Here is a 16,684-nt window from a genome sequence, read left to right as displayed (position 1 = left end):
AAGTGAGCCGAGCTCCGGCTGCCCCCGCCCCGCCGCCGAGGCTGCCGCCGTCACTATGGAGTAGTCGCGGCAGGACGGGGTCCGAGCGAGAGACGGAACCGACGTGACAGGCGGCCCGCCGGGCCCACAGGGCGACGGGCAGCCGGGCGCTGCGCCGGCAGCTTCCCGCGGGCTCAGGTGAGAGGCCGCGGCCCGGGTCGACAGCAGCTGCCCGTGGCCTGGTGGCGCTGCGCGGGGCGGGCAGGGCCGACCGGCTCCGCGGGGCCGGTGCTCTCGGGTCCCGGGTGCCCGGCGCTGAGGGCTGGAGGGGAAGGGCCGCCCCGGAGGCTCGATCGCCGCGCGGGGGGCGCTGAGCTGCCCGAACCGGCGGATCGCGGGTCACCTGCCGTCTGTGGCCGCGGCCGCCTGTGCTCGCCCCCCGGCGCGCTGCTGCCGGCTGCCCCGCGGAGCAGGAGCGCAGGCACCAGCCCTGCGGCTCGGAGCGGTGCGTGTCCGCTGTCGCTGGAAATAACAGTAAATACTTCATCCCGGAGGACTAGCCCGCAGGAGGCTGACCGGGGTTTGTGCAGTGCCCAGGCTGGGTTTCACCTGTCACCAGGCGACAGACAGAACCTTGTTCGTGGATCTCGTTCCGTGAGGTTTTGGTAGGGATTCAGCTAAAGCTCGGTACTGAAATGGTGCATGAAAGTTAAGAAATTGACGTGCGGCGAGGGCAGCCTTGTCCAGTGCTTCATTGCATTTGACCCTCTCGATTTTTTTGTAACAAATGCAAAAGTCTGGCTGTGCTTAAAAAATGCTGGGGTTTTGTCCTTTTATTTGCGGTGACTCAGTTGTTCCAGCACTTACTTCTGTGGATTGATCCTTGCTTGGGGCAGGGGGATAGGATGCGGTTGCAGAGCATGAAGTAGCTGTGTGCCAGCCTGCTGGTCTGGGTTCCCAAAGAGGGATCCCAGCTTGTTGTAGTTCGGAGTAGTGATAGTGTGTATTGTACTGCTGTGCAGTGTGCACTCACAGCCATACATCACATGAAACTATGAATTAGTTTGAGGTTAAACTGCGGGGTTTGCATTATGCAGTTTTTGGGTTTTTTTATGAATGAGAATTGAAAGATGGTGGGCAGTCTTTGTTGTGGATTTCAACTGCCTGTATTTCAACATTTTGAATGTTCTGCCTCTTTTCTGAATGCAGTGTTGGTTGTTGCTTACTACCTTGCTAAGTAATTGTTCTCATGCTGCCGTGTGATTGCTGATGTACATCGGCATAAAAACCATTACTGATTGTGAGGGGCATTCATGAAAAAACATATTGAAGATGCAAATTTTTGTAGGATTAGTTCCAGGTTTCGCAGACTCAGAATCAGTAGCATCGATATTACTCATGAAATTCAAACAGGAAGAGTTCTTAAACATCTATTGCATGTCCTGTGTGGCTTGTACAGACACTGTTATACTTCAGATTTTGCATTTGTCTCATTTATTACCTTTTAACTTGAAATGCAAATTTCATTGTGGGTGACTGACTTTATTGCCACTTGGTTATATTTTTTTTTTGGAAATAATAGACCAGTCTTAACTGAACAAACAAGTTTTCCTACAGCAGAGAACCAGACTTGTGTATTTCAGATGTGGTTAACTCATCATGATTTGTGGTATTAGAGATACTATCCAAAACAAATATTTTTGGTGGGGTATGGATTCTCTAGGTACCTTGTTCCTGTTGACATATATAGATTGTTTTACTGAAGTTTGTGATAGCAATTGTGTTTATAAAGCAAAATATATTATTTTAGCTTACATTCAGATGTTGATAAGAGGATTTCTACAAATTTACAGTTAGGTAGATGTAAGCTTTAAATCACATCTGCTTATTGAGAAATAAGTTTCTTGGTACTGCTTGCTCAGAAGGTAAATTAAACAATAGTTTGCCTACTGTCAGGCTGGAGGGGAACAGGTTGGACAGGGTCTACCAGGCTTGAATTTTAAATTCTGGCACTTCAGATACTGGAGTGCTGTTGACATTCTCACCTAGTGGCTTTTTCAGACTACTCACTGCAGTTTGTCTGTCACCCACAGCAGAGGACACTTCTGATTTAATGAATACTACACCATTTTCCCACCATCTCTGTAGAGAAAGTTTCCTTTCAGATTTACACAAAGGAATTTGAACATGCATCCACATGCATTTTCTTCATAATATTTCTGCAGTTAATTTTGCAAAGTGTTTTAGAGTCCTAACAAGATGATGTTGCATTGGTACTAGAGAAGATTTGATGGCTGGGAGCAAACAAAACAATGGAAAAAGCACGAGATCTATACCCAAGTAAATTAGATTTGGGATTATCTTAAACTTGTTAGGATTGATTTTGTAGTCTTTTAGCATATAGAGTTTGCCCACAGAATAGCTGCTGAATAAAATTGCTGAGAGCTGGAAATGCCTATAGATCCTTTTTAGAATAATCCATGATCCTTGTTTGTGCCTATTTATTAGTTTCATGCAAAGTTTCTTCCTACAGGGATATTAGCCAGTGTCTTCCTAGAAGTTTGGTGTATGGCTGCACAGTTAGGACTTGCATGTGTTTTTCCATATAATGAATCATAAAGTAAAATTAATTTCTTGTAATAATGAAATTTAAAATACTGAAAATAAAATTACTTAATAAAGGAATTCTGTGTTTCCATAATTTATTTCAAGGTGTGTTCTCAACAAAACATTAACTATATACCAAACAAGTTTGTAGTTATTCTTAAGATTGTCTTGTTGATTTCAGACACAGTTTCTCATATCTAAAGAGTCAAGATAGAGTAGCACAGATGTTCCTCATGCAGTGCTGCACTAAGATTTGCTCGGGGCTTGGCTAATACTGTTACACACAATTGCACTGGAGGGAATTGTCCCTTAACACAGGGAACTTTTTAAAGAGTTTTGTTTAGTATGTTTATTACCTCTTTTACATTTAAAGACCTCTATTACAAGTCTGTCTTCGCAATTGCAACCTAATCAGATTATTTGTCTGGATTTGTAGTGGAATCAAATCTATAGTACCAGGGAGAGGAGGAGTGCATGTGCAGGTAACTTCAGTGTGGTTGATTTTGGTTATGTTTGACTGAAGGATACAGATGTTTTTACATCTTACTTGAAAGAGAGACTGAAGAAATATCCTGAAGTGTTGCTTTTGAATATACTACATAATACTGATTTCAGGAAATAATTTCTTCTTGCATTCTCTTTTTCTTTGCTCTCACAGATAAGGAAGATGAATGTCTATATCTTTTTTCCTGCTGTTTGTTTGCTGCCTTCATTCTTTCTAGTGTAGACATTATCAGAGAAACAATTGCATAAATAGCTTCAGAACTTGTATCTGGCAGAATAGGCAAGTCAGATTTATTGAGAAAATACAGAAAACTCTGAAAGTCCACACTACAGGGGAAGATGAAGTAAATTGGAAACTGCTACAGTCTTATAGCTCTAAAATTTGAAAGGCGATGTGAGGAAAAGTTTCCTTGCACAAATTTGGTAAAGCATAAAAGGACAGGTTTCTTGTTTCCTTCCCATGCACTTAAGTTCATTAATAGTTAGATAATACAAATGGTAATGTCAGCAGTCTGATGGGCAAAATACTGAATTTTGAGCTTGTGTTTTGAAAAGCACTGCGTAGGAAAGAATATTTCTGGTTTTTACTTGCTGTCTGTACAATACACATCCATTATTTTGCTGGCCTGGGATCTTAAGCAATCCTTCATGTCGGACAAATGAGTAATTCTGTGAGCACTGGAATTAAAGGAGTCTGTTTTCCTTCAGATTTGTTTCTCTATTTGATGGATACTAATACACAGAGTGTGAACCTTTCCTGTCGGGGCACAGTTTATGAATCCTTTGCATTTTTTGATTACAGTTTCCAATAAATGGTTGAATTGAGAGGACTGTAAACCTTTTTTTTCTTGTCGTAGTAGGATAAGCCATTGGTGCAAACTGAAACCATGGAGTCCATGCTGAACAAGCTGAAGAGCACTGTCACAAAGGTGACAGCTGATGTCACCAGTGCAGTCATGGGAAATCCCGTCACCAGGGAATTCGATGTTGGGCGACACATTGCCAGTGGTGGTAATGGTCTTGCTTGGAAGATATTTAATGGAACTAAAAAATCAACAAAGCAGGTGAGTTATCAACTAAAGAGCTGTGTTTATAAACATTAGATGACAGATTGCTTGGTAGGAGTTGGTAAGTGGCAGTTAAAGTCTGACTGGACAGACTCATGTTAAGGGTAGTGAAATGACACAAAAAACTCAGCGCTATTTAAGTACATATATAAGATATATAAGTATTACTTGCTTTAAGACTTTTGTTGGAGAAAGAAGTGGTTCTACATTCATAGCATACAATTTGGAAGCAAGATCAAGAATTCATGTGAGTTAAAAGTGGCCTGACAAGAAGTTTGCTTTACCATGGATTGATTCCCCAGTTTGTTGCAGCTGGCAGCTTTTTTTGGGTAACAATTCTGGCTTTTTACATTTTAAAATAACCGTGAAGTATGTCATCATTTGTTGTCGGCAAGACTGTAATATTTTGCTCAGCTACAGTGCAGAAATTGAGCAGTTAGAAATTTTGAGATACTGTAAGGCAAGGGATAGAGGAGGAGGTTGTGAAGGAAGTTGGTTATGCTTTCCATGTGCTGCTTTCAAATCAGTATTGTTCCTTTTTAGTTTCCTTAAAGTATTAGGGTTTAGAGCACCAGTACTCAAATATTTGACTCATTTGAAATGGCATGTATAAATGAGTATAGGACTGTGACTTCAGAAGAAGGTTTGCAAACAACAGAGGTTAAGAATTATTATTACAGAAAATTATTTTGTTACACTGGAGAAATGTGAAAAAAGTCTTTTCGAATTCAGGGAGGAAATACAATTTTCGAAGTGTAAATGAAGTGTTAATAAATTATGGTCTTTAGTTAAAAGTAATGCTAAGTAATGTGAGGTCACTTAGACAATGCAACAGCTTGTGCAAATATACCAAAAAGAAATGGACACAAAGGAATGTCGTTGGAAAATGTTTATACAATCTGTTAGATCATAGGCAAATAAACAGTAGCAAATCCATATATATAATACATAGAATAAATAATCTGCAAAGAATGTGTAATCTGATTCTGTGTGAGAGAGTCTGAAAAATGTTTAATCAGGTACTTTTGTCATATTTTCATGCATTTTTTTAGCTGGTGCAGAGCTCTGTGCATCTTTTATTTACTGAATTTACCCAACATAGCAGTTGGCTGGGGCTTTGTTTTTGGTCTTACTCAGCTGTACAAAGTGATAACATTGGAAGCGTGGTAATTTTGATAGGTTTTATACAATCATATGTGCCCAGTAAGCATTTGATCTGTAGCAGATATATCCTTAATGTCTGGAGAGTTGTAGCAAGTTTCTTTCACTGTATAGTTGACAGAGTATATGTAACTAGGTTCCTGTCAATCATGTTTTTCAAGCCTTGAATGGGTGCTCTGACCAACAGTTTTAGAGAGTTTTAGTTCAGATGCTCCATGTGGTCCTGCAATATATCTTTAAACCCTGACTAACATATGTGCAGTTGTATGCCATCATTAGTAATTAAAAATACAGCAGCAGTTGTGCTGCATGGAATTTTAGATGGCTGGTCTTTTGACATGCAGTTACCATTCATTATTAACATTACCAGTTAGGTAACACCATGTCAACGTTCACTTTGCCATTGCAAAACAAATTGTGCTGCAATACAGGTTTATGGTGTGTTGTATTGCAATATATGTTCTTTAACATTATTTTTTTATTTCTCTCCCATGTACCTTCTGAATGTTCTTTGGTCTGGCTGTCATTTTCCAGGTGATAGCAGTCACTTTTGTGAAGTTGCACATGTCTGCTGTATTACAAGTGTGTATATCTAAGTTGAAGCTACAAGGTTTTTTTGCAGTGTGTATTGTACTCAGACAAGTAGGATGTAAGGCCTTAATTAGCCCTCTTGTTGTCACTTTACCACAACACAATAGTTAAGTCTTGTGAGTCTAATAGACTTAATAGTTCAAGTCATTGTTACCAGATAAAACAACTACATTTGGAGGTTTTAATGTTACAGCAGCAGATCCCATGAGAAATCTTTGTTTTCAGGATTATTTTTGTTCCTATTTTGAGTCAGTGGACAGTTACAAATATTCCATCTCTGGTGACAATAGATATCTATAACTTTATTCTTCTTTTCTGAGTTCTGCCTGGTTCCTGCCTTGCTGCTTTTCTAGGATTTCTGAATGTTTATCTGTTATTATTTTTTTAATGTACCTTGTCTTTTCTTGCTTACTGTGTAGGTGACTTAGTAACAACCTAACAGAATGTGAGGCAATTACTTACCTGTGTGCATATGTTTGTCTGGTGCTATTTCATAGCTGATCTGCTGCTGTTTGTTTGAAAGATTTATGAGTCACTCTAGTTATATATAGGTGTATAATTTCACAGTATGTATTTCAGCTCATCTTAGATTTATTAACTTAGACTTCATGCACTTACACTTTCTTTGGTGCAATATGGCACTCGTCCTTCTGCTTAGAAAGTGCAATCATAAATATATAGGGTAAGGTCACAAAGCACTTGCCAGCTCAATTGTAAAGCTAGCAGAAGTCAGAAGGTAAGTCCCCCAACAACAAGGCTACTACTTCCTCCAGCGCTAAACACATTTCACATTAACAGAGGCTCAAAGCAAGACAGTCAAGAGGGACCTAATGGCCTTGAGTCAGCTGGTTAAGGCTCTGAAGCACAAATTGTGTTCTCTTCTGCCAGGTACAGGGAATTATGAGCTTAAACAAACCATGCAGGATTGCAGCAAGCACCAATAGAACTTAGACCCATCACAAAATATTCAAACCATAACTGATTTAAGTACTTTCTGATTCTTTTCACTTGTCATCAAACAGAAGTTTTTTCAGAGGTGCAGTGTTTATTTGAAATTTTGTTATTGGTCATGTACTACTCAGTGTATGTCTTCCATCCCCTGTCATTGCTCTTCTCTGCCTTGTGTTAATGTTTGATCCATCACACCTAAAAACTGGAGCAGGGAGCCAATATGGGTAGTGGCAGGAAAAGTGTACTTAGTTGAGTTAGTTACAAGTATTCACCTGCTAAAGGCTTAATGAAAATAGCAAAAAAACAATTTTTTTGTATTGGGCTGAATTTCAAATTTTGGATAGCCTATTTCTAAAAGTTTATAGGGTTTTATTTAATTAATAATGAAGTTGTTCTTGTGAGATTTTAATTAAAGTAATGGTTATAAAATGTGCAGTAAAAGAGCATTGAGTTCCTCTTGGGACTGCAAACTGTATTTTCGTATTATTTTCTACTGCTTTCTAACCTTTATTATTATTCATAATGCTGTTGTAGCAGCATATAAAAGTCTGTTTCACGATGAAAGGTTTTAATTCCTTGTTTTCATCAGTTGATAAATTTCACATTAACAACTTCCCAGATGCTGATGTAATCCAATTTTTTTATTTTACATCGACCTCTGTAATTTCAAAGTTTCATACAGATTTCTTAATTTTCTTCTGCTCCAGTTGCAGAAGTTGGAGAGGATTTCTCTGTTTTTAATGTTTTTGGTTTTTACACATCTTTAAGCATTACAAAATTTTTAGTGTTTTATCATGTGAATGGTCTGACCAGATTAATAGATTACTGTGACTCCTTTGTCAGATTGTACTGGTTTGGAGCAGAACACTAAGACAGGACTTGGTTTAATAAAGCAACACTTGATATATACTCAGAATATTTTAACTGTTCATAGTAGATATAAATGCTTTCATCTGCTTAAAATCAAGCTGATTTCTGACTGTGGATCTGCTGCTTTGTCACTGTGTAGGCAGGGGTTATAGTTTACACATTGCTGTTTATACAATAAAGGAACATTAGTACTTTAATTCAAAATATCTATTTCAGGGTTTATTTACAGTAACCTCTCCCATGACTGGAACTAAGTAAGGTCAGTTTCTTTGTTTGGTTATCGTATTGGCGGGATTATACTGTTGATTCAAAAACCACATTTGTATATAATTGTGTGTAGGCTTAGGTTTCGTCTGTGTTATATACTGAGAGAATTCTGTTGCTTATTTTCAGGAAGTGGCTGTTTTTGTCTTTGATAAGAAGCTAATAGACAAGTACCAAAAATTTGAAAAAGATCAGATTATTGATTCCTTAAAACGAGGTGTTCAACAGCTAACTAGGCTTCGACACCCTAGACTACTTACTGTACAACATCCATTAGAAGAGTCCAGGTAAGCTGTTATAAAGTAAAGAACAGTTACTTTTAATCATTGTTTTGGTAGTGGATGTAAGCTGTGTGGAACATTCAATACATGCAGCTGATGAGATTCATGTTTAGTGTATTTATTTATATGACAAGGTATTCCCCCCTCCACCATAGCATGCAGTTTGGGTGTGAATCAAATTAATAATCTTTTGCTTGATTTTAGTCCAGTTGCAGCTGTAAGGCTACACATGACCATTACATCATGAAAATCTGGTGCTTTAATTAATTTTGCTTTCAAAGAACTCTCTTAAAATAGTTTTCTCTCAAAAACTTTTTCATACATTTTGTTCCATGTATGAGATGTATTTAATACATGTGAGACTGGGGATTTTTGATAAATTGTTTGTATTGTAGCTAAATATGTGTTGAAAAGGCCCTCAAGTGCCAATCAAGGAAGACAAAATTCAGCATGTTCATCTAGCGCTTATTTGATTTATAAAAAGTTGGTCACTAGGAAGAATAACTGGTTAGTCTTACAGATATTTTGTTCAGCTGTAGGGATAACAGCACACTAAAATCTAACAAAGGAAATCAAGGTTTTATATTAAAATAGGAAGCTGATCCTGATACTACTAAAGAAGATGATGGAGGTTCTGGGGTTTTTTCCCCCAAAGAGGAAAGGGGTTGGACTAGATGATTTCCAGAGGTGCCGTTCTGTGATCCTAAATTGTAGCCTGATAAAGATTCATTATATAATGTCCTTCCTTTCTGTGTTGACTTTTTCCAAATGGTTTTTAGGAGCTGAGAATACTGTAGGAATGCTTCTTCATCTTTGCAATGCCTGCTTTGAGACAGGTTTATTGGCTTAAATTGCACTTGCATATTCATATCTATCTTTCTTCCAGTGCTAAACACATTTCTCATTAACAGGGGTTCAAAGCTGTCATTGCACCTATGATCTAGTATGTCCCTTACAATGGCCTAAAGAGAATCAATTAGGTTGATGACAGCTCTCAGTACTCTACAGACCATTACATGCTAAATGGCCTAGGGTCATCTGAAATTATAGAGTATGCAAGTGAATCCCAGAGTATACCTCAGCCTTCTTCCAAAAATTGTCACAGCTTTCCAGTTGACTCAGCAACTTTTCCCCTGAACTTTGCCCTTCAGAAGAAAACACCAAGATTCTTACCTTTAAGAAAGCTTTGGTGGTGTTCTGGTCAAGTATTTAAGCCTTTTGAGTAAAGGTAGCAGTGTAGTTACATCTGAGTTGTTTGTGAGTCTTTAGTAATGCCTTACATTTAGCTTCTGCTGTTTTTGTTTCCATACTCAGCACACTCAGCTGCTGGTAGAAACACCAGAAGCACAAAACCTGTACAGTTGCTTGCTGTGCCAGAAACAGATGTAACAATTTCTGGAGAAGATTAATAAAATAAAGGTTTATGTAGAATATATGTGTATGTAACCTTGTGCAAGCATGCTGTAAGATTGTTTTAGGATTTCAGGTCTTTCCAGAGTGCCTATTCTTGAAGAAATCTCTCGTGGGCCTCTAGCTAGACTGTACCTGACTTTTTTTTCTTCCTTTTTTCTTTTGTGTTTCCCTAAAGTAACGTACAGTTGTAATGAGCTGCTTGCAGCTCACCCATTATATTTCTCCTTTATGATGCAAGTAGATACTTGATGCACCTGGAGGGCTGAAGTAGATATGGAAAGAAAGGCCATACCTTTCTAACTCTAGTGCGTAGATAGTTTTTCCACTATTAATAGAATGTTTCTACTACAAATTATTGGTATCCAACATAGTTATATTTAATATAAATGTACGTAGTACATATAATGATGTAAAACCTCTTAACATGCATTTATGAGTAACTCCTTATTTATACTAAATATTTAATATGAGTGTGTTTATTTACAAATGGTCTTGAATTCCATTAACAGCACTGCAAAGCATTATTAATTTATATCTAGCTTGTTATTGAAGAAAAGGATAAAAAAACCAAATTGTGGATTAAGGCATAATATCATTCCTACCCTTTAAAATGAGTAGTGGTGTGAATTGGCCCTTATAATTTACTAGACATTGCATTTGTTACATTGTTTCTCTGTAGAAAGCATATGTGGTTTTAGCTGTCACTTTTTATTTTTTAAATGTTTTTATCTTATTATTCTGAATTTCATGTTGATATTATTCAGGAAACTGTTAAGGCAGCTGCCCTGTATGGCAGACATCAACTCCTGCAAAATTCTGCTATTTAATTAGATTTACTGCATCCCCCCAATACTGTGGCTTGGGCCCTTTTTTTAATTACCTCCTAAAGTAAAAAATAAACAGCCATATTTTTATTCCCTCAAACCAGGAGTAATCAGAGAGTTTGTTATGAAAACCACAGAATAACTGTTCCCTAGGTATTTTCATCTGTGCCCTAACCGTAACTAAATGGATAAGCTCTGTGGTAAAGCTGAAGTCAGACTGAAAAGAAAATGCTTTGTCTTTCTGTGTTCTCATTTTGACTTGTATTTATGATAGAAACAAATTTTATAACCCTAGCCATATTAATAGAAACATGAAAGGTATGTCATTATCATAATGGGAGGGAGGAAACCAAGCAAAAAATTGTGTCAGGTTGGCTGACACTTAGCATTCAAAGTATTTTACTGTTCAGTTGTTTTTCTTCTAGAGAGGCAGTAGATAAAACTAAAGTCTGGATGGATAGTAAGAGGTTTGTTTTCATGTTACAGTGGCCTTATTTTACTTTAAAGGTCAAGCTTGTTAATCATTGAAATACTTAAAAAATATGTGGTAGTTTCATGCTGAGATGTGTTTTCTGATGTTTTTATGGAGTGATCAAAAAGTTAGGCTCTGTCTTCTTGCCTAGAACTTTAGATTAAAAAATATATCTTTGTTACTGTTTTTTGGTTTCTGTTTTCTGTGTCCATGCTGATGCAGTATTTAGTGTTCTCATAAATTAATGATCCTTAAAGCAGGTATGTGTGCTACCATCCATGTAGTGCTTTCTGAAAAAAATCCCTTTAAAACAATTAAGGAGTGAATGGCAATGGCCATCCAGGGCCTCCACTGCTGTGCAGAGCAGTGTGAAGAATGGGGATGTAAAGGATGACTCTGTCTATGTTGTATGAAGCTTGGGAAATTGAGACATTTATTGGTTTCTGATATATAGGACCAATTCTGAAATTTGAAATTTTGACAGTGTTACAACCTCTTCTTCTGTTTTCAAAAACAATTGACACAAAAATGCATAAGCAAGACCATTAATTTTTCATGAAGAAAAAAATCAATAAAATAATTTAGAGAACAGTCACTTCCCATGAAGACTGCTGTTCATATAAAAAGTGTATTTGTGTTTTGCAGATCTTCTCTATCAGTTGTCAAAGAATATTCAGGTGCTCCTTTATATTATATTAATTTAGTTTCTAATCATTGTCTGACCTCATTAAGTACTGCTTCAGTCAGGGACATGTTGATTTTAGGCCTAGCTAGAAGTCTGATTTTACAAGTTTTAATAGTAATAAGAATTACTTGATCAATTTGTCCTGGATCAGGACAAGGAAAGCATTGTTTTTTAAAAAAAAATTTATGAAGCATTTTGTGAATCATTAGGGATTTATGTGAATGTTAGAGAATAAAATATCCTAATTCTAGTATTTTTTAAACTTCAGATATATTTATGTGTTTCTCTTCAGTATAATATTAAAAGAATTCAAAACCTGAAATATAACATGGCTTTTGGTAGCACCAGGTGCTTTGGCAATATATGTGGTGTTTGTATGGTTCTTTATTTGCAGTCAAGAGATATATTGCATTTATGCACAAGAAATTTTTTAATGCATTTCCTATACAGGGATTGCTTGGCATTTTGTACAGAACCAGTCTGTGCAAGTTTAGCTAATGTTCTTGGCAGCTGGGACAACCTACCTTCTCCTTTACCATCAGACATTAAAGAATACAAACTTTATGACGTGGAGACCAAATATGGTTTGCTTCAGGTATGGTACAGGTTGTCTTTATAATATTTTTCTGCTTTTAATTTTAATGATTTTTTTAATGAAGTCAGTACACTGCCAAAGTTTCGTCTGCCTATAGTTAATCAAATAATAGTGAGGTGAGAGGTAATAGTGCCCTGATCTCTCTAAGTGTAAAAGAGGATAAACACTAGAAGCTCTAAGGTGCTACTCTTTTTTTGATTGTTCTGACATGTAAAATAGAAACTTTAATTAATTTTTATTTTCCATGTAAATGTTTATGCTACATCTGTCACTTCCATATGTGAATCTTTCCTTTATGTTCTGTGGAGAACCATTAGCTCCCAGGTTTTGTTTGGTGAATATGTTGACTAGCTTCATAAAGCATTTTTGTTCTTCTGAGATAGTGTGACCTGAGAGGAGAGGGGAATGCACCACCACACTTATGCTGTGATAGTTAATTAACACTAGTAATCTCACCTGTTGATTACCCATCTGTGTTTAATTGCCTTCATGCATAATTTTTAAGGCATAGGCTAAAATATGAAAAATTGTTTCGTAGTTAACTTAGGAATTTAACTGTGACCATAAGAACAGAATTTTTGTAAATGTCTTATAGGATGTTTGGGGAAATATTTAACCTGAAATAATGATCTTTTATGAACAGGTTTCTGAAGGTTTGTCATTTTTGCATAGCAGTGTCAAAATGGTCCATGGAAATATTACTCCTGAAAATATAATCTTGAATAAGAGTGGAGCATGGAAAATTATGGGCTTTGATTTTTGTATCCAATCAACAAATCCATCTGAACAGGAGGTAATAATCTTTATATTTATCATCATTCAGTTTCAAATTCAGGTCTTTGCCTGAAACCAGTTTCATGATTTTGCATTCCAGTATATAGCCATTTATTTAATATTCACCTCTGTATTTTGTTGGCCAGAAGTCAGAACATATGGCACAGGTCTGGATTGAAGTGCTGCATTTGATCATCTCAGAAAAAGAGCCTGAGTGAGCTCAGTGGGGTTACAGTAGACTAGTGATGGTTTCAAACAGAGGCTGGAGCCTGTGCCACTTCTGCTCCCCTTCATGTTGGATGACTTGCAAGCCTAACTTAGTGTGTTGCACTTACTCGGTGCCTGGCTGCTACCTTTGAAAATTAATTCCGTCATATCTCATGTTTCCCCATTACAGCAGTGCTTTGATTTTACATTTACACTTCCCAGCTCTAATATTCAGATAAAACTGCATCAGTGAATCACTCTAAGCTATAGACAGAGATACTTAACAGTTTTGCCTTACTGTGTTGATGTTTGATTCATAATTGAATTTGAGTGGCTTAATTATTTTTTGCTGCTTGAGTTTCTTTTTGAAAATTGTCTTTAAAATCCTTGATAAATGTACTTTTTTTCGCTTCTCATACTTCTCTTGTAGCCAAAGTTCCCTTGTAAGGAATGGGATCCAAACTTGCCATCCTTGTGTCTTCCAAATCCTGAGTATCTGGCACCGGAATATATTCTCTCTGTGAGCTGTGAGACAGCCAGTGATATGTACTCTCTGGGAGCTGTTATGTATGCAGTGTTTAATAAAGGGAAACCAATTTTTGAGGTCAACAAGCAAGATATTTATAAAAGCTTTAGTAGACAGCTGGACCAGGTATTTGTTCTTTTTATGGTTATTGCTTGTTGATTTTCGTATTTGAAAAGTTACTTCTGTAAAATAGATTGAAATATTGAGAACAGTATCAGTGCTCCAACATAAACCATCTGACAATGGTATCTTACCCTGCATACTGTTGTTATAACAAGGAAAAATATCATAGCAAAATACAAGAAGTAAAAATATGTTTAGAGGAGGTTATGTGTACCAACTTTATAAACTAAAATTGCATTCTTCACCTGATTTCTCTTTAAACCTGTTGAATGCTGGTCTTGTGAAATAATTACCTGTTGAGGTGAAGAGTATGAAACACCTGGCAGTGAATTACCTATGTAGGACCATTGAAGAGGGCTGGGTTTAGAGTGATTTGATCACTTGACATGGCAGTTGGTGTCCACTTAGCTATCACCATTTCACATTCTTTGTGGACTGTGAGTATTAACAGATAACAGTGTCACAGTTAATTGGATCAGCTGACATAATGTCTGTTCATATGCAAGTTTCCTTTGTTGTGAGTTCTTTGGGTGCCCAGTGCCACACAGTATCTACTGTATTTTAATGTGTGTAGACAACATCTCAGATAATGACATTTACCCGTTTAAAATATCATATTTGTGTTCTCTGATAACCTGAACTACAGTGAGAAGTTTTAAAAAGAGATCGGACCTAAAACAGGTAGGCTCTTGGGAAACAGAGGAGACTGTGAGCAAGAAGAGAGGGATATCAAATGCATGGATAGAGAAACCATCAAGAGAACAAATGTACATTGGAAATAGTTACATGCAGAGTTTTCTGACTTCATGGTGTTCATGCTTGAATTACTTCCACAGCTGAGCCGTTTAAGCTCCAGTACTCTTGAGAACATACCTGAGGAGGTGCGTGAGCACGTAAAGCTCCTCCTAAACGTAGCTCCAGCAGTCAGACCAGATGCTGATCAAATGACTAAGGTCAGTCCATGGAAAATACAGCAGCCATAGGAAAGAGAGAAATTACAGTTTGATTTCTCGAGCTATTTTGAAGTGTTTTCTGTTAATCATTTCATTTGAAATGTTAAATATTTTTTAACCATTTAGATGTAATGTTAGTTGATGTCAAAAGTTATCCTTATGCTGATATTTATTTATATGGAAAAAGTGGGCGCTGAGACAGAATTTAGAAGAATTATTCAAAAATTATTCAATGCAACACTGTTTTATTCCTTTCCATTCAATTGGAAGTTTTTCGGTGCTATGATTTTATACAATTCAGTCTTTAAAATTATACTGGAAGGATTTGAAAGTGAGGAAATGATAAAGGGTAATAAATGGAAGGATTAATTTTTGGCTTATGATTTTTGGTGTATTCTTAAGTATGCAGAAAAATAAAGTATATTCAGAAATTGTTTACCCTAACAAAGCAAAATTTAATTGCAAGTAGGATATAGTGTAAGTTTTAATTAGGCAAAACTGTTGCACCATTTTTCTATCTGAAAGTAGCATTGTTCTTCCCTTGTCTTACGCTCCATTTTCTCCAATCTGATATGATAGCCTTTCAGATTCCTGCTTATAGTTTTGTTTTGCTAAAGGATTTTGTTATTTTGCTGTGGTGTAAAAAGATGGTGTGCAGAGATAGGAATCAGTGTTTCAACTGAAGGAAGCAGTGGGTGAAGAAGGGAGAAGGAGCAGGTGATGGTTTTGTACACCTATATGCTGAAAGATGGGAGCAAGGGAATTGGCAGATATTTCTTAGGTATCAGCTCAGTTTTCTGAAGGACTGCAACAAGCAAATCTGTGAGGGGTTTTATTAAGCAGTATGGTTTTATAAAGATGTTGAGTCTCTTTTACCACATCTGCACACTGAATTATAGGGTAGAGATACCAGAGCTTCCAGGGTTTCTGGAGTTTCCAGGGGTGGGAGCCACATGTGGATGACCTAGTAGGTCATCCTGTGTTGTAATGTAATGTAATGTGATGTAATGTAATATAATATAATATAATATAGCATAATTCTTCCTAGAAGAATATTTATTCAAAGTTTTTATTTTACATTACATTTTTTGTAAGCCACTTACTGTATATGAAATAATGTTTTAACTTAGATATACATAACATGCATGAGCTTTTGAAAAATGCTAGGAAAATTCTGTCTTAATAATTAACCTGTATCTGAGTATTTTACTACTTCTTATGCAAAAGTTTAATTTTCTAGTTGTTAGTTGCGGACATGTCATTGTAAAAGCTTGCTGTCATGCATTGAAAGGGTAGATAGATGACTGTATTTTGGAATTATTGTAGCAGTGTCAGTGTTATCCCCCTCCAGATCAAAACCTTTTAATCTTACTTTTAGATACCATTCTTCGATGATGTAGGAGCAATGACGCTTCAGTATTTTGATTCATTATTTCAAAGGGATAACCTGCAGAAATCACAGTTCTTTAAAGGACTACCAAAAGTTCTGCCAAAGCTACCTAAGGTATGTCTGAATGATGTCTTGTAATAGCAAGTTTGAAAATATATGAACATCTGTGAGCATTTTGATACTGGAATGCTGGACATTCTGTAGCATTGTACCATAATAGACTGCCATGAGACTGTCAGAATAGATTAGAAGGAAATAAAGGGAGATTAGAATCTGCTTATTCTGGAAGTATTCCTCAGCAATCAATAATACTTCAAATGGAAAACGGCAAATAAGCCAAATAAGGAGCCATCATTTGCATGTGCTGTTGTAGTTCATCCCAGTTTGAAAGGGAGTTGTCTTCTCTCCACTTAAAGGCTTTCCCTGTGTTTCTAGATGCCATCATAG

The 16,684-nt window shown here is 37.0% G+C and overlaps 1 protein-coding gene across 3 annotated transcripts in view; it reads left to right on the top strand.

The window, feature by feature from the left end:
* The first annotated feature begins 3 nt into the window (after nt 1-3).
* Nucleotides 4-16,684, top strand: part of SCYL2 (SCY1 like pseudokinase 2) — a 34,112-nt gene continuing 17,431 nt past the window's right edge. For 2 of the 3 annotated variants that reach the window (XM_030959843.1, XM_030959841.1), the window contains exons 1-8: nt 4-177; nt 3,948-4,154; nt 8,124-8,281; nt 12,120-12,264; nt 12,908-13,057; nt 13,676-13,897; nt 14,731-14,847; nt 16,226-16,351. In XM_030959843.1, the coding sequence (XP_030815703.1) occupies nt 3,978-4,154; nt 8,124-8,281; nt 12,120-12,264; nt 12,908-13,057; nt 13,676-13,897; nt 14,731-14,847; nt 16,226-16,351 (1,095 nt within the window). In that variant the 5' untranslated portion in view covers nt 4-177; nt 3,948-3,977. The remainder of the gene's footprint in view (nt 178-3,947; nt 4,155-8,123; nt 8,282-12,119; nt 12,265-12,907; nt 13,058-13,675; nt 13,898-14,730; nt 14,848-16,225; nt 16,352-16,684) is intronic. The other variant, XM_030959842.1, reaches the window with a different exon arrangement.

This window comes from Camarhynchus parvulus, chromosome 1A, assembly GCF_901933205.1.
Source record: "Camarhynchus parvulus chromosome 1A, STF_HiC, whole genome shotgun sequence".
Classification (NCBI taxonomy): Eukaryota; Metazoa; Chordata; class Aves; order Passeriformes; family Thraupidae; genus Camarhynchus; species Camarhynchus parvulus.
This window is presented reverse-complemented; position numbering and strand designations above follow the sequence as displayed.